Raw genomic sequence first — 21167 nt, 5'->3', positions numbered from 1 at the left:
CAACCTCCCCATCCCTCCTCCATGGCAGTTCTCAAAACCAGGCCTCTGCCAATACTTTGAAAACACTTGGTACCATGAGATATGTTGCCATAATGCTGAACTGCAGAACAACATGATACAACTTTAAATTAAAGGGAAAATGCTTTTCCTTGTTAAAATGCTTTGTTGTGGTTTCTTAAAACAATATAAAATAATTGTTACTTAAAGGGAATGGTAGCTGTCATAAAGGGCAGAATTGTCTTGGGACAAGAATTGGTTTGGCAGTGGTAGTGGGTGTTCTTTCCGAAATTGTAACTAATTGAAAAACATTTCCGTGGGGAGCTGAGGCTGGGCTCTAGCTGCGTCCTTGGGGATATAAAGCATTGTTTGAAAGTATGTTTAAATAAAATGTAATCTTCATCTTTTGAGAAACTGTTTTTCTTTGAAGGCAGTTAAAAGAATTTGCACAGATTACAGCTCCTGTGTGAAAATAATTTTTCAGAACTGGTTTAATTGAAGAATGCCTTCATGAAATTTCAGAACCAGCATGCTAAAGCAAATGGACTTTGCCCAACTGAAGGCTGTAATAGTAGCATCTCTTCTAAGGCCCAAAAAATTGGTTTCAGCTTAACCAGTATTCCCTAGGGAAGGCTACACCCAGCATGCAGTTCATCATCTTGCTTCTGTTGGGTTGAAGCATTACCAAATGCGATCATGTTAAATGATGTGGAGGACTCTTCTGGTTTGGGAAATGGAAAGGCAAACTACATTTAAAACTAAACAGGACAGTGATAAACCAATTTGTAAGGTTGGGAGGAAGGTGTACCTGGCTTTTAGTGTTAAGCTGCATAAGGAATTTTAGACCTTGTTTTAACTTGTATTAAACTGTGTTCCATATAAGCTACATCAGTTTTGTACATTGCTCCCTTCCTGTTCCTCTTGTCTAAGTCTAGTCTGGAACAGTCTGTGTTCAGAGGCATGGTTAGACAGACAGGAGGTGGTTATGTCCATCAAAAGCCAGTACTTCACAATTTTCTTGTGGGTTGGTTGGAATATAAGGAACTAGCTTTATGCTGTAACACAATGAGTTCTTTTGTCTGTGTGCTTCAAGTTGCTCTAGGTGTAGGACCCTGGAGTTTTGCTACTTTGGAGATAGAAGATAAGAAAAAGAATTTTAGTTGTGTTACTACAAGAACTCAGCAGTAGTATCATAGTCTTTCTGCTGAGATATTGAAACTTGCCTACCCTGATAAGCAGACTTCTAAAAGGAGCTATTTTTTGACAGAGCTTCCAGAATTAACCCTCCACCCCCAAATTTATGCTGTTTTTTATTAGTTTTACTACTAGCAACATGAAGCTATGCAAAGAGAAAGGTTAATCAGCAGCTTTGTATAGTAGGGTTTATCTAAACATCACAAGTTATGTCTTAGTTTTGTGTTGCTTTTTTTCTGATGTTTCTCATAGCATATTATTTTTTTCAGCTGACTCTAAAGATGATGCTGATAAATGGTTGTGTGGCTTGAATATCTTGTATCAAGAGGTCATGAGTGCTCCCACACCTGCAATCACAGAGAGGTATGTGGACATACTTTAACTTTGTGAGACTTGATGTTTCTTTGGAATTGAAAGTGGAAAATCTGAAAGAAATTTTTAAGGTGCAACAAGTGGTGCCTGCCAGTTACCTTGAGAACAACTACTCTCAAGTTAGTGTATGATACAGAACGCTCATGTGGAAATTCTCCATGTCTGTTTTTCTGTATACGTGTTCTGGAATCGCACTCTGCTGCATCCACTAACGTGGACTTGCAGTTTAACTTGTTCTGTATACCAAGATAAAACCAAACCAAAAATGTTAATCTTAATGAGATTACAAGAACATTTGGTGTAAGTGTGCACTGACTTCTTGAAAAAGTCAAATGTCTTACGCAATCACAGTAGGCTTGCTCTAGTAGATGTCCATGTGCCCTGTGTCCCAATAATTCTGAGGTGCGCTTTTGTGGTTTCTCCTTTGTATTGGATTGCATTATATGGCCATGTGATCAGCTGTCTCGAAGAGCCAGGCTGAAAATGAACATTTTTAAGGTTTACTTTTTAGCAGCCAGCCGTATGATGGTGAAACTGTGCCCTTAATGCTTCTGAGGATGTTGCACGTGAAACTATTCATGCTCAGAATGCCAGTTTTGTTGACAAGCTTTTAATGCTGTCTCCGTACCTGATTGCTTTTCATCACTGCTGACAGTTTTGCTTGCGGTCAGTGCTCTTACCTGTTGTGAGGATATATCCTGTCCTCACTTGCTACCTGACCAAATTGTGGTTTTGACATTGATGTTGTCTTTACCTACTTGCCGCTCCAGTTGGGGACAAAGTATTCTTATATATTCTTATCTATTCTATGGTATCGCAGTGAGCTGCTATACAAAGTGCTACTGGGTTCCAGGCTATGTTTGTGCAGCAGAGTGATTCCCACAGAGACTGAGGATAAGCTTTATAATGACATGCTGTGTTCATCCTTTAGATGTACAAAATTGCATGTGTGTATATTTACTGTTAATGCTGCTAATAGTATTTTGCTGTGCACCTAAACCTGACATGCACTCTAACGAGGATTTTCTTTAAAATTCTCTAAACTCCTCTCCCTCCCCCCTAATTTTTCATTGTTATGTATCTAACAGATCTTTGAGCCAGCAGCCTCAGCTGGCGTAAATCATTGACTTGATGGAGTTACTCTCGTTTAGATTAGCTGAAGTTTTGGCTCGCTTTATTGACTTATATTTTTATAGCTTCTGGTTGCTCATTCTTTTCTGTCCTGCCCGCCCTTCCCCTTCCTGTGTTGTTTATGTGGCTTTAAAATGCAGTATTAAGCAGCAGAAAAGTAAATATTTACAAATACAGTTATTAAATTGGCTGAATCCTTAGATGCTGCACTGGAAATGTTTTTGCTTTATTAAAAGAGATATATCTTATGACTTTTAAATATTTTTATTGAATTTCATGTGTGGATTTTGAGATTTCATTGGCCGTGTTTTCTTTATAATTCTTAGATTAAACCTTTTTTTTTTTTTTTTTTTTTCCTACTTTTCCACAAGCTGGCTGAGAAAGCAGATCTATTCTGTTGATCAAACTAGAAGAAATAGGTAAGAAGCTCTCTCTTTGTTCAGTTTGTTTTTAGTGAACTTTTGTTGGAGATTCTAACATGGAATGGAAATAAATAAATCTTGGTCCAAGATGTGAAATATGAGACCCCTGGAAATGGCATTTGCTCTTGCTTTAACAACTTCAGTTTTGCCTTTTGCTAAACACAACGTGTTCATAGCACTCACGCATGTTTGTGTTTGTGGTATAATGAGGAAGCAAATGATGAAAAATAAATAGTTTTGCTTTTAGCCTGGAATTACCCTGCCAGAATGAGAAAAGGGAGTTGTCTTCTTCCAGTCTTACTGTAAAAATTCAGCTCAGCTGTGCAGGTATGTTAGGTTGCTTGCTTTATAAAGGTCTTTACCCTTTCATAGCCAAGTTGGAGCCTAGCAGCTTGGACTGTATAACCCACTGTGAGCTTTCCTGTGCAGTTATGCCACCAGTTCTTCCTTCATTGCTGAAGCATGTTTGCATTGGAGTGACTACACTCTAAAGTAGACAGACCAGAAGCAGCTTTTAAAAACTTGTTAGGGCATTTGTAACAGTGAAGCTCATAAGCAGAGTTCAACATGGGCTGCTAAAGATCCAGGGCAGATGTTTAAGTGATTAGCCTTCCCTTGTTTCAGTCCTGATGGGGCCTGAACATGGCTAGTATGTGTGGTATCTAGTCTGAAACTAGTCACAGCAGCAGTGTCAGATATATCCAGAGATAGGGTTGTCCCAGCAATAACATGAATTCTTTCCTGCAAGAGTCAGAGCTATGAGGAGAACATAACAGAATATTAAGAGGAAGAGGAGATAACAGAGGATATTAGGGGAGAGGAGGAGGACGACTACTGGTATGATAGGGTAGTACCATGTGAAACAGTTTAACAGTGGGAAACAGAAGATACTCTTGAGGATAGATATAGAAGGAAGCCAAGTTAATGGTTTGGAGTAAGGGCAAAATCCTTTTTTTTTTTTTTTTTTTTTTTAGCAATTCACCTGACTACATGGGCTTGTCTCTTTGCCACATACTCGAATAGGCCAAAGCCAAATAATCACCTCTGACCTGGTGCTTCTCATGTGAAAGAAGTCCCATGGGTTGTAGCTCTCAGTGTGCTGTGTGGCTTCGTATGTTTGAGTTTCAGTAATTCATTTCAGGTCCATGTGTGATGTGGGTTTGTAGCTTTTGCACAGCAAAGAGGACTTTTTTTTTTTAATTAATTCAGCTGCATACCTCTCCTTAGAGTTGCCAGAAATCATGTGACACTGAGAAGAATGTTAACCCTTCCTCCCCCATGTCTATCACTTTACTATGGTTTTGCTCTTTGTCTGGAATATGCGTTTTATTCTAAGGTATAATTCAGTGTAGAAAAGTACATGCGTTTCCTCTCATTTAGGCCTTTTCCTAAAAGAAAAATAAAGTGTGGTGTTTCATTGTGTGAATGGGACTGTGTTATTGCAGGAAATAACACCATTCAGCCAACAGCCTGTGGCATTGTGCAGCTGGCTGGAGTGGTGAAGGGGAAAATACCATCCTTTACTGGATATTGGCTTATACCTCGTGATGTATTTTGAAAAACTAGCCCTGCAATGGGGATATGTTGGCAGGTATCATGAAGCAAAAGCAAATGTTAGGATGGAGAAGCTGTGGCTGACGGTATGTGTCTGCTGAAGGGATTTCATTTGTTGCTTTAGGGTTCTTTCACTATGAGGCAGTCTGGTTAAGATCAAGGGGACTTGCACTATGGAGAGGGCAGTTTTTCATTCTCTTGATAGATGATTCATGCTTTTAGAAAAATTCAGGAAAGGACTTTGGACTGAGTTTCATTGTGTTTAGTGTTGCAGTTTCTAGGGAGGTTAATTGTAAATGTTAGGCTTCCAGGCAAGTCCTGTTTCACAGGCTGAGTTTTTTCCAGTGGTAATGAAGTCCCAGCTCTTTGTTTTGGCTTGCACTTGTCTGGCCAGAGGAAATCGCTTGTGCTTGGTGTTTAGGGTACAAATGGAGCACTCGTTCTTGCTCCTAAAAGTAGTGTTTTTTTCCAGAGGTCTGGCGACAAGGCGGAAAGCCAGGAATTTCCTGAGTTCTAATCTGGCTTTGGCATGGACTTTGGCTAAGTTCCTTCTTGCTTTGCCTCGTTCCCTCTCTACACAATGGAGTTGAGAGTATCTCACAGGGTAGCTGCTTGTATGGACACTGTAGAGTAGAAGTGTTACTTTCTTCTAGGTGCTAATTGTTTTTGTTGCTTCCAAGTGACTCTGTTCTGACCCTGTCTTTGCACAGAGTTAATGGCTTATGAATTGCACTGTAGGTCAAGACAGAGTACCTTAGCCTTGTTTTCTTGGGTACTGTGGGTGTTGCATTAATGTTTTGTGGGCATTGGCAGTAGGAACCACGGATCTTGTGCCTGCGTTCTCTTGACTCTTCCCTGCTTCCTTTTGCTGCCATAGATTCCCCTCATCTTCCACTCTAGGACTTGTCCCTGTTCCCTTCACATGTCCCACTGTAATGCTGTGTCTTCCTCGTTGAGACCTCATGTCAATGCCTACCGAGAATACCCAGAGTTTGAGACTCTGTCCTAGAACATGTGACCTAATTTCCATTCTTTGCTATCCAAAGACAAGTTGAAGAGCAGGTGACTGAAATGGGGCTACAGGAGACAGCTGGGTTGGTGTACTGGCTTGGTGCTGCTGAATGGATGAAGTCTCACTCTTTTCTTTTCCTCTACCATCTCTACATGCTGGTAATCGGTCACTCGAGCCCCTTTTCCTTACTCTGTCTGTGACACTGACCTGGGCATGAGGTTAGCTGGGTGACTTCGTCAAGCCAGTGGAAAACGTGTTCTCGCTTTTTCTCAGCCACATAGTTTTCTGCTTGCCTAGCAAGTTGAATCAGGTTGGCAGAAGGTTTGATCGTCACAGTTGGCCTATGGAAGCAGTGGGACCATAGCAACAGGAGAACAGAGTGGGGCACAAGGAGAGGAGTTGGGGTTGCTTCTTGTAACAGTAGTGAGCTTTACATTGGCTCACCCGTACCTATGGCACATTTAAGCATTTGGACACCCAGCTCTTTTAGAAATTGCCCGTCTATCTGTTCATACAGGAGTTATAGTAGCATTCCCTTACCTCCTATTTCTGTTTTGATGGTAAGTATAGTAAATATTGTGAGCTGCTCTGAGCTTGCAGTGAAGAATGCTATGACAGCGGCACCTAGGACTCTGGAATAAAATCTGAGGTTGATGAGAAAACTGGAAGATGTGAAGGAAATTGAGGTTTTCGAAATAAGCTATTCAGAGGTTTTTCTAATACAAGATCTTCCTTCAACAAAAGAATTTTGATGTATACATCATACATGACTTGATGTATGGCCACAAAGTATTTGTGGCCAGAAAGCATTGCAGTGATTAATAAATTTAGTTGTGTATATAAGTATTGCTTAAATAGTTGGTGTATGTAAGCACTGTGTTGCTTAAAATCTGAAATAAGTATGTCTTACTTGAAAGGTCTTGCTGTTACCTGGAAAACTTTGTTTTTTGAACTGTTGCTGGTATATCACCAGACATGCTGAAACTCTGTAAAAAGGGTCAGCAGGTCTCTGTAAATGGATCTGGGAGGCAATCCTCTCTGGGAAGACTTGGTTGTGAGAGGAGGATGAGGTCCTGTTCAGATGTTGCAGAAGGGGACAGTCTTGCTGCTGCAAATCAATTTTACCATCCAAGTGAATAACAGCTTGAGAAAAAGGTTATAATGATAATGAAAACGGGAGCTTTTTATTTTCTGTTTCTGCTCATCTGTTTGGTATATCCTTTGTATAATATTTTCTGTGTCTATATTCTAGTTTTAGTGGGACTGGAACAATGGAAGAAAGGCTGCAGTTCATCTGACCATGTATAAACATCTACATTTGAGCTGATCGTCTAGATCTGATTAATTGTTGATGGACAGAAATGGGTGTCTCTGCAGCATGGTTCTTTTCATCCTAATATGGATGCCCAAATTAGTTGAAATGCCTATTTCTCCCCACTAACTAGGAAGCATGTCTAGCTTGCTCACACGTAGGTGTTAGGTTTATAGTTTACAGTTATGCGAGATGAGCCCTTCGCAAAATGTTTCAGTAGTCACATTTTTGTGTTGATAGAAAATATATTAGTAGCTAGATAGCAGAAGATATAGCAGAACCATGGAGTTTTTGCTATCTTGTTTTTTTTTCCTTCTTTTTTTTCCCAGTATCAGTCTTAGAGAGCTGAAAACCATCCTTCCCCAAGTAAACTTCAAAGTGAGCAGCATGAAGTTCTTGAAGGACAAATTTGCGGTAATTACCTGATAACTTATGTTTGGTATTATCTGATAGGTGTTCTTATTTCTTTTCAGGATACTGCCTATACTTTTGCTTCTTACCATGTACAGTTAAATAAATTATATTGATTAATTTCTTAGCTTGGCTTTGCCTGTATCCAAGGCTATAAGAAAATATAGACATAAATGTTCCTTCCTTTCATTGTACGGTTGACCAAAGCCAACATTGGATTTTGAGCTCCAGTGCTGACACTGTGCAAGTGCATAGGAAACTGTTTTATCTTTAAGATAATATATTAAGAAAAAGGATTTTTTTGCAATATGATCAAGTAATAACCTTTTCATGCCAGCTTGTGCTAACATTAATAACTTCTGAAGGTCATTTCCATTCCTACAGGAATTTTAAATATCCCCACCTTTTCCTGCTTTCCAACTCTCCACCCTTAAAGCATACATTCTTGCTTCTGTTGCTCCAGCTAACAATGACTAAATGATGCACTACTTCACTCTCAGTAACATAGTGGAAATGGAGTCAGTATACAAAATGCGAGGCCAAAGATGTGGACTAGGAGCACTATGTCACAAACCAAGAACCTATTTACTTGTTTGTATTCTTAAATAAATAAATTTTCTAAATTCCAAGTGGTTAAAACAAATGAAGTTGGGGTAGAACAGAATGCTTGAGAGGGTGGCAGTTGGAGTAAGAGTAACTTGTTTGCTGTACAAATGCAGTTCAGGGAATTCTAAATTGCTACTTTCTATTGTAGGAAATAGGCGCTCACAAGGAAGAGCTTAGTTTTGAACAATTTCATTTGTTCTACAAGAAAATCATGTTTGAACAACAGAAATCGGTAAGCTTTTTCATAATTAGTCTTCATACTGTTAAACTGCTTGATCAGAATAAAGAGTGAATGCTGATTATTATTTTGTTTCTGTTTGTTACTAATTTTCTTTTTTTCCCCATTCTTGTAACAGAAAAAGGGTATAGTACTGTATTTGATGTGTAGATGACAGTTACCATCAGCAATTGGCTTAAGAAGATGAATAAGTCATTAATGTTGCTGCTTGTGTGTTGGTAGTAGAGATGTGCACAGATATAATGGGGTTCCTAGGAAGAACTTTTCTTGTGAGTTTGTTCAGGCTGTAGAATGTCTTTTCATTAGGCTTGGCTGATCTTTTTAGTGATAGGAGCGAGGTTTTTCCATGTATTAATCTTTTATTGCTAAGAACATTCTGTAAATCACAAGGATGTATCCTGAGCATCAAATAACAGTTATTGTTCTCATGGTCTCTTATGCTTGGAGATTACCAGTGGTGATTCCACTACAACACATGTGTCAGACAGTCCTTGGGAGGCATGAATGCAGTGGAATTACATTTTAGCTAATTTATACGGGCAGCTGCCTGACTACTGTTTCCATGTATTCATTGCACAGATTCATGAAGCTGGTGGAAACTGCATACATTTAGTGACTCTGAAAGTTAGGAACCCTTTAAAACTGTGTGAAATAAGTTGCATGTCTTTGTTGATGACATGCTTATTGTTGATTCAACTTGCAGTTGCTAAAATAGAAGCTTTGATAGTCAGTCAGTGCTGTTTCTTTTGGCAATGGAGCTTTCTTGTGCTGTTTAAAAGTGATGCTGAAATTATTGTGAAGTAATAAAGAATCTCCATCTACTGACAGGGTTTTAGTTTTGGTGGTGAAAGTCTAGTTAATTAGCTTGAGCAGAAAGCTGAAGAGTAAAACACAGAATAAGGAGGCTATCTGACTTCCTTAAACTCTTGTTATCGCCCCTCGTGGATCATTTCAAAGAAAATCCTCAGTTTGCTCAACAACTGCTTTGTGTCAGTTGATAAGTTTCCTGTGATCTGTAACTATGCTGTGCCAAGCTGGAAGCAATTTAGGTGGTATATTCACATGAATATATATGATGGATGATACGTAATTCCAGTTTTTCTGGGATATCAAACAGTAAAAGCTCCCCAGAAACTTGACTGATTGTGTGTATAAGGTGCATTATCAATAGCAAGTTTTTTGCCTGAGAATTGCATGCGTTCACGCTGAAAGGCCTGAAGTAGTGTTGCCAGCCTTGGCAGTATGTTTTTTCTTATGCGTTTAATTAAAAATGTGTCTTACCAACTTGTACGCAGCTTCTCTAGAGCAGACAGGCATATATTTCCCCTTCCCAAACCATGGACATTATTAGATGGAATTAGATAGAAAATTGCATATTCTTTTATTATTCACCTTTTTCCCCCTTTTTGTGTGTTGTTTTTTTTTTTTTTTTTTTTTTTTTTTAAGATTCTTGATGAATTCAAAAAGGATTCCTCTGTGTTCATTCTTGGGTGAGACTCTTAATTTGTATTATTTTTCCACATTTCTGTATAGTTGTAGTGCTATAGGATTGTTTTTTAATTACATCACTGTTTGTTTTGTTCTGATGCTTTAGTAAGTGAAATGTACATCTTTTTGCATTCAGAAAGGTGAACTTACCATGGAAATAAGTCTGGAATATAAGTTGATAAATGTTTTTTACTTTCTGACTACAAAAATGGTATGGACTTGAACAAACAAAGTCACCTATCCTCTGATTTTCCTAAGAGCTGAACAGAGCTATGGAAGGAGATTTGGTGGAGAAATTTTAACTTCAGTCTAGAGGGTGGTATGGTGCACACGTTTTGCCTAGTCTTGAGCAGAGTGCTGATAGTGACAGTTTCTGCATCTTTTGCTTGGTGAACTTGAAAATCTAAATAAGATGTGTAAAGCATGAAAAAGGAGGTCACAGGCATTACTAACATTTTGACTGTGAATTAAACCAGTTTATCTTGGTTTTGAATATTACACTAACAGATTAAGGAAGTTACTTAAAAAGTTTGCTCTGAGTGTACTGCATACTTCCTTGGCCCTTGATCATGTCATATGAATTTAACTTCATGAGACTGCTTAAAAGCACAGATTTATCAAGGTTGGGTAGCTTATAAATACCTTATTGGTACCAGATGATGCGGCATTTGTGCCCTACAAAGGGGAAAGCAGTTGGGCTGCTTTTGCTTGGTGCAGCTGCATCTCGCCTCCTTTTTCAGGAGGTTTTGATCTATCACAGTAGATTGTCTGAATAATACATGGAAGGAGTTATTTGTGGAAGTGTGGCTCTATGATAATGTAAAAGAACAGTGTCTCTGTATGCCTCAACTAAACTTAACAACACCCCTGTCAAGTGAATGCTGCTCATTTGCTATAAAGCAATGAGCACAGATTTGGTAGTTTTCCCAATGAATCACTATCAAAAGTACATCAGGGATCCAGGAAGCTTTATTTAAAGGCTCAAAGTACATTAATTAGATAATACAGTATTACAAGCCTAATCTAAATTCCATTGAAGTTATAAAACGTTTCTTGGTGGTGGCAGCACATTTATACTGTAAATCCAAGATACAAATCCATGTAATTTTCTGCTATAATATCTGGTGACACTTGCTCTCTTATTTATTTATCTTCACTTTCCCTTTTTTTTAAGAAATACTGACCGTCCAGATGCTTCAGCAGTTCATCTCCATGACTTTCAGAGATTTCTGCTACATGAGCAGCAGGTGGGAAGGTTGCAGAAGTTCTGAGTTCTTTTTCATGAGGTTGTCTCACAGAATTCTATGCTCATTAAAAAGAAAAGTGATGTGTCATAGAATATGATTGATGTCAGCTGTGATACTAGGCCTTGGAAAGATTTCTCCTCCTTTGTTGCCATTGAAGTTCACAAGAACTATTATTTTTCATCTGTATAAAGACTCTGAAGGTGCACCAGAGGATGAGAAGGGGGACGCAGTAAATAAGGTTTTAACAGGTCTCCATTTAGTCATGTAGATAAACAGACAAGGTTAGAAAAAAATACTGGATGTATGTCAAAGATGATAGCCTGGCCTAGTTACAGCTGTCATCATAGGTACATCTGTGGGTAATGCCTTGGCCATGCCCCCATTTTAGCAGGTCTTACATAAAAAGCTGAGCTGACTGCCTGCATTCAAGTCAAAGGTAATTTTCTGTTGAATGAAGCCAGTTCAATGTCCCATACCAGCAAGCAGATAAGGATAGAGACAGGGATTGGAACCGTGTCTTCGTGGTCTTCTATAATGTTATTTAGCACAGACACCATGGGGAAAAATTGTGCGACATTTGCTAGGCGCTGCTAAGCTCTGGGTTTGCAAATATGATTGAAAAGTGAGACCTACACTTCCTGTATAAGCTTGCTACTTTCTTTTTCTCCCTATTTCACTGTGTTAAAAGGATGTTCAGATTGCACTTAGAAATGAGAGAGATTGTAGTTAAGGCATGTCCTTCAAGGAGGCCAGCTTTTTTCTGTGCATATATGTACATACGTAGTATGTAGCTTGTGAGCCTGCAATCTATATGAAGGTACCGAGATGGAGATCTTCTTTTTCCCCCTTAGACATCATGGAGGAAACTCTTAAGATATATGGATACAATAAAATATATTGACAGTAAACTAGCCATACGGGAGAGAAGTAAATCACATTTGTAGGTCTCTCTGTTCCTTATTTGATTTTATATAGAATAACACCACTTCTAAAGTTTTTTTTTTTTTTTCTACTGTATTATTATTATCTGAAGGAATCTTGGGCACAAGATCTCAGTAAAGTCCGAGAACGAATGACGGAGTTTATTGATGACACTATGAGAGAAACTGCTGAACCGTTCCTCTTTGTTGATGAGGTAAGATAATGATACTTTTCAATAGTTCCTTGTGGACTTTTTTCTTTCAGCGTTAGTTCCTAGTTTGTTAATTGGATGGCAGATCCTCTGGGTTTTAGTCTTGTATGGTAAAAGCATTTAAATTCAGTCTCTCTCTTTGTATTGTAGTTCCTCACTTACCTTTTTGCAAAAGAAAACAGTATTTGGGATGAGAAATATGATTCAATAGACGCGCAGGACATGAATAATCCTTTGTCCCACTACTGGATTTCTTCCTCTCATAACACGTAAGTTACCAAAAGTCGCATTGTCTATCCCTGTTCAAACAGACCTACCACCTGTTAGGAGAAAGAAATACTTCAAAATTATGCCAGAAATATACTGCATGGATGTGTGAAACCTTCCTAAAATGTGATGTAAATGTGGCAAATAGAGTTTGTGGGACTCCTTTTTCCCCTTCTCTTAAGATCTTAGAGGTTTTGAGATACAACTGAGCTCAGCTGCCAGAAAACCCAAACCCTGAATCCTGCTAGAAAATGAAAAAGAAGTCTTGAGTGGAGACTGTTCCAACCTCTCTGCTTTCAGAAATTAAAGTTATGGAAGGAGCTTCCATTTTTCCATGCACCAATAGCCTCGTTGAGCTAGTGTCAGCATTAACTGTACCTGAACATAAGAATGCCATAAGGACCCCACTTGCCCTGTGGGAAAATCCCATACAGTTACTGTGATCTGAAGGGTAGTGGATTTGTTGCCTTGGGAAAGGAGGCAGTGATGTGCACTATAGATAGATACTCTGACAGTTTACAGTGTCACAAAGTGGTAAAGATTTGATCCTGAGTGGGAAAGGAATATGGGGACCTTAAATTAGCACATCTACTGATCAGGATGTGGCTACTCATGGTCTTCGCCTGGGTGACAAGGATTAGAACAGGCAAAGGTGCTGGAGGCAGAGGAAGATTGCAGTTTGCTATCCATGCTCTTCTTTGTTACTTTGAGTTTATTTTACAGCCAGGACTTGAAGGCCTGGGGACTGTATTTTTGTTGTTACTGTTTTTAGAATTTTATGCTTAGTAACTTACCTGCTGATTTCTGTAGTTTGTGTTTAAGGTATTAAGGTATCCAGCCCTTTTCCTTAATAGTCTGTGGTATGCGAGCTCTTTAGCCCAAGTACAAACCTATGTGATGATGAGTTTGAACTGTCTTCAAATAAAGGGGATTTGCTCATCTAGCAAAGTAATGAAAAGAAAGAAGGTGTAAAGAGAGGGAGGAGAGATGAACGAATAAAATACTGCAGGGAATGAAATAAAGTGGATATGGATATAGTTTATTAGTATTTTGAAGTATAGGGTGTGGTATCACTCTAAATACCCTCCACACCCCCCCAACACGATTATGCTTCAGCATGATGAGGTTTAGGTATGTTTCAAAGCTCACAATTTGCTCTCCAGAAATGTGTCAGAGTTGGTTGACTTTTAGATTGAGCCTTTAATCTCCTATAATCTGGTCCATTCAAAAATCCGATGGTGTCAGGTTCAGCAGAGTCCAGTTCTTCCATTGCAAGTAGAAAAACAAACAAACAAACTAAAAAACCCCCAAAACCAACATACATTCTCCATGACAGGGGAAAAAATGTTGCCCAGTGAGTGAGCGGGAAATGGTTGAAACTGACTGCCTGTCTTTTACAATTTCCTCCTACTCCTTAGATATCTGACAGGAGACCAGCTTCGAAGTGAATCCTCCACAGAAGCTTACATTAGGTGCCTTAGAATGGGATGTCGATGTATTGAGTGTGAGTAAAGAGTTTGTTGAGTGGTTTGTAACACGCTCTCCATATAAATAGAGTTTCCCCCGTTTACCAAGAAAGAAAAAAGAACCGAAACTAAGAACTAGTTTGTTTTCTGAAGTTAGTCATATAAAAAACACTGATTCCTGAAATTGTTTTTCTTATGCCTCACTATTGCCCTGTTCACTAGCTCTGATTCTTGTTCCCTTGGAATTTTAAAAAGGTCTTTCTAAATCTAATCTCACTGTACGCCAAAAATTCAATCTTGGATCTACTATATGAAAGCGCAGGATTTAAACTGGAATTACTTGTGTAGTGTAGATAGATAGTTTATTTGCCTTCATTGTAATACAGACAAGCCTAATGGAGAGAGATTTTTGTAATTTGGTGCCATTTGTCATTGTGTTTAACTTGCTTGTAAATCAGTTGATGTCTTTGTGCATTTGTTTTCCACTAACTGTGTATGTGTCTTCATCCCTGTGCTTGTGTACCTTATTGAGAAATTTTACTTTAATTTCATGTTATTTCACCAGTTACTTCATAAAACTAGTTGCTACTGCCTGTTCAATTTGGCTAATGCAAAATGTATCTCAAATTAGAATTTCGGGGTTAAAATCAACAAAAGAGATAAGCTGTCAACTTGCCACTTGTTGGAGTGTATTTATCCCTGGAAAATTATTGTAAATGAGTAGACTGACATAATAGCTGCCTGAATTCCTTATTTCTAGATTCCCACATGATAATACTTTGGGAAAATTTTATATTGTATTTTATTTGTATTGCTCTTACTTAAGTGAACTTAATTTCCTCTGTGAGAGATATAAATTCACCTAATAGAATATTTTATTAGAACATTAAAGTCTATGACTCGGTATGTGGAACACTGAAGATTTGGATGTATGCCTTCTACTAGAGTTATTTAAGTAACTGCTTGGTCTCTTCCTTTTTCCACTGCTTGTCTTTCCTAGTGGATTGCTGGGATGGTCCTGATGGGAAACCCATCATTTACCACGGATGGACACGGACAACAAAGATCAAATTTGATGATGTAGTACAGGCAATCAAAGATCATGCCTTTGTTGCATCCGAGTAAGCTTTGATTTATTTTCCTTAAGCCTGTTTTCATATGCTTAGACCTTCCTGAACTTATTTTCACTGTAATCTAGAGCAAAAAGTAATAGGAGAATAATGACATTCCAGTAGTCTTCATTGTTGCCAAATGTGGGTCTTTAATAGATTCAGTTTTGAGGTAAAGTCCCATTATATAACAGTTTGCTGCTAGGGAAGATAGTGAGTACCCTACAGTGGTTCCCATCTTCTTGCTTGGGTCTTCTTTTTTTTAAATTGAAGTGTGAAACTTCAAATGCTGAATAGTTTGTCTTTAAATTTTTTTTTTAAAAGTAATCAAATACTACAAGTGACAAGCAATATGTCTATCAGGTGATGTTCATGTTTTAGGGGAGGTCTTAGCTGAGAAGATGTAGAATTCATAGCATGCCTCCTGGACTGATAACATGGGTTTAAATCTGCATCTCTGCTCTGCCCTTCTGTAACTTGTGCTGAGATGTCCTTGACATGAAAAATATTGCCCCAAAATTGGGAAAGAGATAGGGCTGCCAGTGTCCTGTTTTTCCACTTTACCAGCTGGACATAAAGAAGCATTATTTTCTCATGTGGGATAGTGTCTGCATGGGCATACTGTGTTAATGACAACCATAATTCATGGTGCATTATGGTTTCAGACCATCAGTACCGTGAATGCAGTGTGATGCTTTCCCTACTTGCATTAAGGGATAGGCTGCCCTGAAGGAGTATTGAAGTATTTCCTGGATATGCAGGGACAAAATTAGAAAAGTCAAAGCTCATCCAGAGATGAAATTGCTGAGGGATGTGAAGATCAGCAAGGAAGACTTCTACAGGTACAATTGCAACAAAAGGAAGATTAAGAAAAATGTGAGCATGCTACTGAACTGGACAGTGACTGGAGAAGGCTGAAGTACTCATGCTTTCTCTGCCTCAGTTTTTAGTGCTGTGGCTGGAGCACACGATATTGAAGGGGAAGCTCGCAGAACTAAGTTTGTTTAGCTTCAAGAAGAGGTTAATGAGGGAGTCTGGTTGCTGTCTTCCACTACCTAGTGGATGATTATAGAGAAGATAGACCCAGACTCTTCTCAGAGTGCATGTGAAGGAAAAAAGACACAATTTTGAGGAGAGGAGGAACAAATTTTCGCATAATGGTGCTTTAGCACTGAAACTGTGCCCAAAGAGCTTGGAAAGAATCTTTGTCCTTGCAGGTGTTCAAATCTTGGCTGGACAAAGCTCTGAGCAACCTGATTTAATTTAGGAATTGGGTCTTCCCAAAGAAGGGGTTGGGGCTAGATGGCCTCCAGAGGTCCCTTGTGACCTTAACAATTCTGTGATTGCACATCTATTATTGTCTGTTGTGTGTCTATTCCTTTTGTCTTCTTGTTTGCTTTAAATATTTTCTTTGATCTGGGGGATGTGAGAGAGGGTGCTGTTTTCCTTGCCTCGCCAGCTGTAGCAAAAAGAAATTGTCTTCATTCACCTTTGTTTTCTCCATCAAAGATACCCAGTCATTCTGTCAATTGAAGAGCATTGTAGTGTGGAGCAGCAGCGACACATGGCCAAAGTGTTCAAGGAGGTATTTGGGGATCAGCTTTTAATGAAACCTATTGAAGCCAGTGCAGATCAGCTACCATCACCAACCCAGCTGAAAGAAAAAATAATCATCAAGGTAGGCTTGCTTTGTGCGCTGGTAGATAAAATAGGAAAACAAGAGCAGGAGCCAGAAATACTACTTCGGGCTTCACAGCTTAGTTTCTGTTGAGAGACAAGAAACCCCATGCTTAAAGAGTGTAGTAGTAACATTTTGCAATATTGTACAGAGTTCTGTAAAACTATGTATTAAAGTGCTTGCTGTTGGTTTTTCTTTGCAATAAGTGTTGCTAGTACAAGTGTCAGATTGAATGTCAGCCCTTTTCTAAAGGTCTTCCAGCTCCTGAAATGTCACTGCTAAATTTCAGCAAGGACTCACTGCTGCAGATGCTTATCATAGACTTCCTACACAATGTGGCCTGCTTAAACATTACAAAAGTATGTTCTTGAATAGAAAGTTAGATTAGTGTTATTAACTTTTTTTTTCCTGAAGAATTCCTCTAATTCAAGTGAAACCCAAAGCACTTGCAGGCTACACACTTGAGTTGTCAAGATTGCTTGGAAACTTCAAAAATTGGTGGGTGTTTACTAACTCAGTGTGATTTAAATATGCAATTTAGTGAGCCACTTGTAAAAAACGGAGGTGCTCCTATTAGAGTGTCTTACCTTCTGGGCAGTACAGATGCTTTCCTCAGTACTGTTGTGCAACAACACGAGGCAGATAACTAAAAGAAGACTTCTCAGATTGAAACTGCAGTAGAACTTTTTGAAAGGCATAATTAGGTGGAGAATCTGAGGGCTGCTCACGATCTCTTTAGTAAAATAATAATTACTTTTGTCCATGCTTGAGTTTTCCAGCTCTTCTAACAGTACTGCTTCCTATGTATTAAACTTGTGAACAGAAGAAATAAGGGTAGACAGATATAAGAATACAGCTCTTCAATGTAAGACTGGAAATAATAGCACCCCATTATAAGGTGTAAAAGCTCTGTGCTTAAGTTTTTGGGTTTTTTTCCCTCCAAACTGTCTATTGTTACCTTGCAGAGCCTAGAGGGGGAGATGCATAGGCACATGAATAATAACACGACAGATCTGATTGAAAAGGAATTACAAACTACTATGAGTCTGCACAAGAGAACATCCATATCGCTCTGTCCTGTCTAAAAGAGCATTAAAGAGTCTTTAAATAGATCAGCCCCTGCCAGTAAGCTAGTTGTGTTATTTGGCTTTTGTTTGGAAAATGTTGTCAGTAAACAGTCAGAGGGAGCTCTTACTTTAGGAGCCTGTGGCATTTTTCAGATAAGCCTGTCAAATTGAAATCTACCTACGGTAGGCTACGCAGAACTGAATGTAGTTGAGAGCTACTAGATAGGAGACGATTAATCCCATCATTAACTGCAGTTAAGTATTTGATGTTACCCTTAGCCCCTTGAGCCACTGTTTTTTGCGAGCACTCTCAAGAAAGTAGAATTTACCCCTCATTTCGTAAAAAATTTCCCTTCTGCTCATTTTTCTTGTGGAAGAATGAATTCTTCATTCATTTTAATTCCTTATCTTTTTGTTTTGTTTTGGGTTTTGTTCCTTATGTCTTGCTCTCTGCAGAGGGGTTATTGTTTTATCTGTATTTCTTTTTGTGTGTCACTTCATGTTTTCTGTCATCTAAAGAACAGTGAGCTCTTATCAAACTAGTTGTTTCTTCATTGCTTGAATGATACCTTTACTAAATTGTGAGTGTATGAATGTAGTGGTGCTTTTTGTTTTTAAGCACAAAAAACTGGGGCCAAAGGGAGACATTGATGTGAACTTGGAAGACAAGAAAGAAGAAAAAAAGCAACAAGGAGAACTTTACATGTGGGACACAATAGAACAGGTATTATTTATGTAGTATTTGCTACAGTTTGTTACTAGTTTGTGTGATAACTGGAAATTTACATGAATTTTCTCAATATTTGTATAAGTAATATTGTCAGTTGAACAGATGTGAATGAGGGGCAGAAGGTATTTTGTTTATTATTATACCTTGTTTTGAAACTGTAGTTAGTGAGTTTCCCTCTGTCTTGTTAATGGTTTTAATATCTCTCAACTTTTAGAAATGGACTCGGCACTACTGTGCTATTGCTGATGAAAAGCTTTCATTCAGCGATGATATAGAACAGAATGCTGATGAAGATTCATCAAAGGTGATGGCTATTTTCTTTTTATTCTCTCAGATTATTTCAGTGTCTACAGATGTGTATTTTTTATGTTGATGTTGAAACTGTAGAGGGTCCATGTCAGATAACAAGTGTATCTGGAGATAAAAAATTTTAAAAAGGATCTTTGCCAAGGTATTCCAATTAACCCTATTTTTAAGAAAATAATTTTTTCCCTTGGCTGATTGAGGACTTGCAAAGAGGAGTACAAAGACAACAAAATATAATTTTGGTAGTTAAATGCTAATGCTGAGGCATGCACGGACAGTCAAAGTCTTTATATGCCTCTGGCTAAGTATTATTGCTATTCTCAAATGAGACAGTATGATGAACTAAGGTTTGTTGTGTTAGTAATACGGCACACCTCTTACAGAGTGCACGTTCATTTCACATTTGCAAAGTGTTTGTCACAGGTGAGCATGTATTAGTTGGCTTTTGTGCATGGTAAAGCAGAAACATGAGGCTCAGTAAGGGTTGCAACAGCAGTGATATTCAGCATGGTTTCTTGTTCTGACCTTTTGGGTTTCCATGCACGCTCTTTCATTGCTAACGTGTATGTGCATGGTTCAGAGATCTCTGCACATACAGAACATTTTACCCATTCACCTAGATGTTAATATTAGTAAAATAATTAATGTGTAATGGAGAACACAGATGAATCCTGGAAAAAGCTGATTAGAAACTGTGAATTAGCAGTACTGTATTTTGCCTTGAAAATATGAATCAGTGTTTGTATTGCTGCATTTGTTCACTTTCTGTTGATGACATATTTGAATAAGGCTGAAATGGATCACTGCTCCAAAGAGATGGCTTGACTGGGGAGGAGAGTCAAGGGTAACTGTAAAGCTGATTGCTTGCTTATGAAGCAGAGTTCAGGGCTACGAAGAGCTGAAATCCTGAAATAGTAGATTGTTATATCAATAATAAGTACTTTGTTTCAAAATCATAAAATTAGAAATGCACTATAAAAATTCTTATTTTCTGGTTTAGGAGGTGAAACGTACTGAACTGCACTTAAAAGAGAAATGGTTCCATGGGAAAATGAAAGAGGGGAGAACAACTGCTGAGAAACTGCTTCAGGAATATTGTGCTGAAATGGGTGGCAAGGATGGGACATTCCTAGTTAGGGAAAGTGAGGCTTTCCCTAATGATTGCACCTTGTCATTCTGGTATGGTGATTGTCATTGTTATGTGGGTTTTGTTTGGTTTATGGCAATGGACAAAAATGTGTGTATTTTTCAAGTATACGTTTATAGCTGAGAGGAAATAAGAGTGAAGAGTTGCTATAATTACTAGAATGTTATTGATGGGATTGTGAAAGGCTACTCTCTAAATTAAACTTCAGTGTAGCATAGTGCATTTTGGCAGAGTAGGCTTTATTCAAAGTGCTACAGTTGTCAAGAGAGGACTGACTGGTTTGACCCCCCCTTCCCCAAACTTTTCTAGTGCTCTGGCAGGATAGGATATAGGATTTGTTATTTCCTCAATGAGTGGGCCAAAATTTGATCTTTTAATTTAGGGATAAATTACTGGTTTCTACACTGAAAAGGTAGTCTCATGAGCATACCTTTATTAGCAGAAATTGATCTTTTCAATGAAAGGATCCTCTAGAGGGAAAACAATAAAGAATTTTCGGGGGTTGGGGGATGTGTTTGGTTTTTTGGTAGTCTGGGGTCTTTTTCTTCTGGTTGGGACATTATGAGGAATAGTGTATCAGATGGATTTCTGACCCAGAGAGCTGTCAGAGCAAATTTTACAGTGAGTAAGTGTATGCCAGATTTTAAACCACTGTGGGCTGAAAATTATTATTTTTGGTCCTGTAATCTTACTTGTTGGGATTTTTGTTGCTGTTCTTACTTTGGTTGTTTTACGAGATGATACAGATTTTTTGCCTCTTTGCAAGCTCACCAAGTAGTTGACCAGGAATGGGTGAGGAAACACTTCAAAAGAAGAAAACCTATTATAAAGCCTTTCTTTTCCTCATGCACCAATTAATTTCTTCAGGAGGTCAGGTAGAGTCCAGCATTGCCGGATCCGTTCTTCAAGTGATGGGGACACTGTGAAATACTACCTGACAGACAACCTCACTTTTGATAGCATCTATGATCTCATTCAACACTACAAGGAGGCCCACTTGCGATGTGCTGAATTTGAGCTGCGTCTGACTGATGCTGTGCCTAATCCCAGCCCTCATGAGACTAAAGAGTACGTACAGCAGAAGGCAAGCACTAGGGTTGTTACGACAGTGTCCTTTGCATTGTTTTAGATGGTCTTGGATTTTGGCATAGAAAATTTCCTGGATTCAGAAGCACAGCTGAGTGTTGCTTGTCCACAGATGTCATAGGAATAGGCTTCCCTGAAAGATGCTGAGTAAGATCACTGAATTTGTGAGAACCTGGTACAACAGAGAGCAGTCAC

The 21167-nt window shown here is 38.6% G+C and overlaps 1 protein-coding gene across 1 annotated transcript in view; it reads left to right on the top strand.

Moving 5' to 3' along the window:
- PLCG2 (phospholipase C, gamma 2 (phosphatidylinositol-specific)) overlaps positions 1–21167 on the top strand; it is a 65755-nt gene that overhangs the window by 22830 nt on the left and 21758 nt on the right. The window contains exons 4-18 of the mRNA XM_010579670.1: positions 1461–1554; positions 3066–3113; positions 7324–7408; positions 8160–8243; positions 9696–9739; positions 10912–10984; positions 12018–12119; positions 12267–12385; positions 13802–13887; positions 14850–14970; positions 16468–16636; positions 18323–18427; positions 18648–18737; positions 19740–19918; positions 20754–20954. Coding sequence (XP_010577972.1) covers positions 1461–1554; positions 3066–3113; positions 7324–7408; positions 8160–8243; positions 9696–9739; positions 10912–10984; positions 12018–12119; positions 12267–12385; positions 13802–13887; positions 14850–14970; positions 16468–16636; positions 18323–18427; positions 18648–18737; positions 19740–19918; positions 20754–20954 — 1600 coding nt within the window. The remainder of the gene's footprint in view (positions 1–1460; positions 1555–3065; positions 3114–7323; positions 7409–8159; positions 8244–9695; positions 9740–10911; positions 10985–12017; positions 12120–12266; positions 12386–13801; positions 13888–14849; positions 14971–16467; positions 16637–18322; positions 18428–18647; positions 18738–19739; positions 19919–20753; positions 20955–21167) is intronic.

This window comes from Haliaeetus leucocephalus, unplaced genomic scaffold (genome assembly GCF_000737465.1).
Source record: "Haliaeetus leucocephalus isolate CR32 unplaced genomic scaffold, Haliaeetus_leucocephalus-4.0 Scaffold668, whole genome shotgun sequence".
Lineage (NCBI taxonomy): Eukaryota > Metazoa > Chordata > Aves > Accipitriformes > Accipitridae > Haliaeetus > Haliaeetus leucocephalus.
The sequence above is the reverse complement of the archived record's forward strand: the minus strand, read 5'-3'. Positions and strand labels throughout refer to the sequence as shown.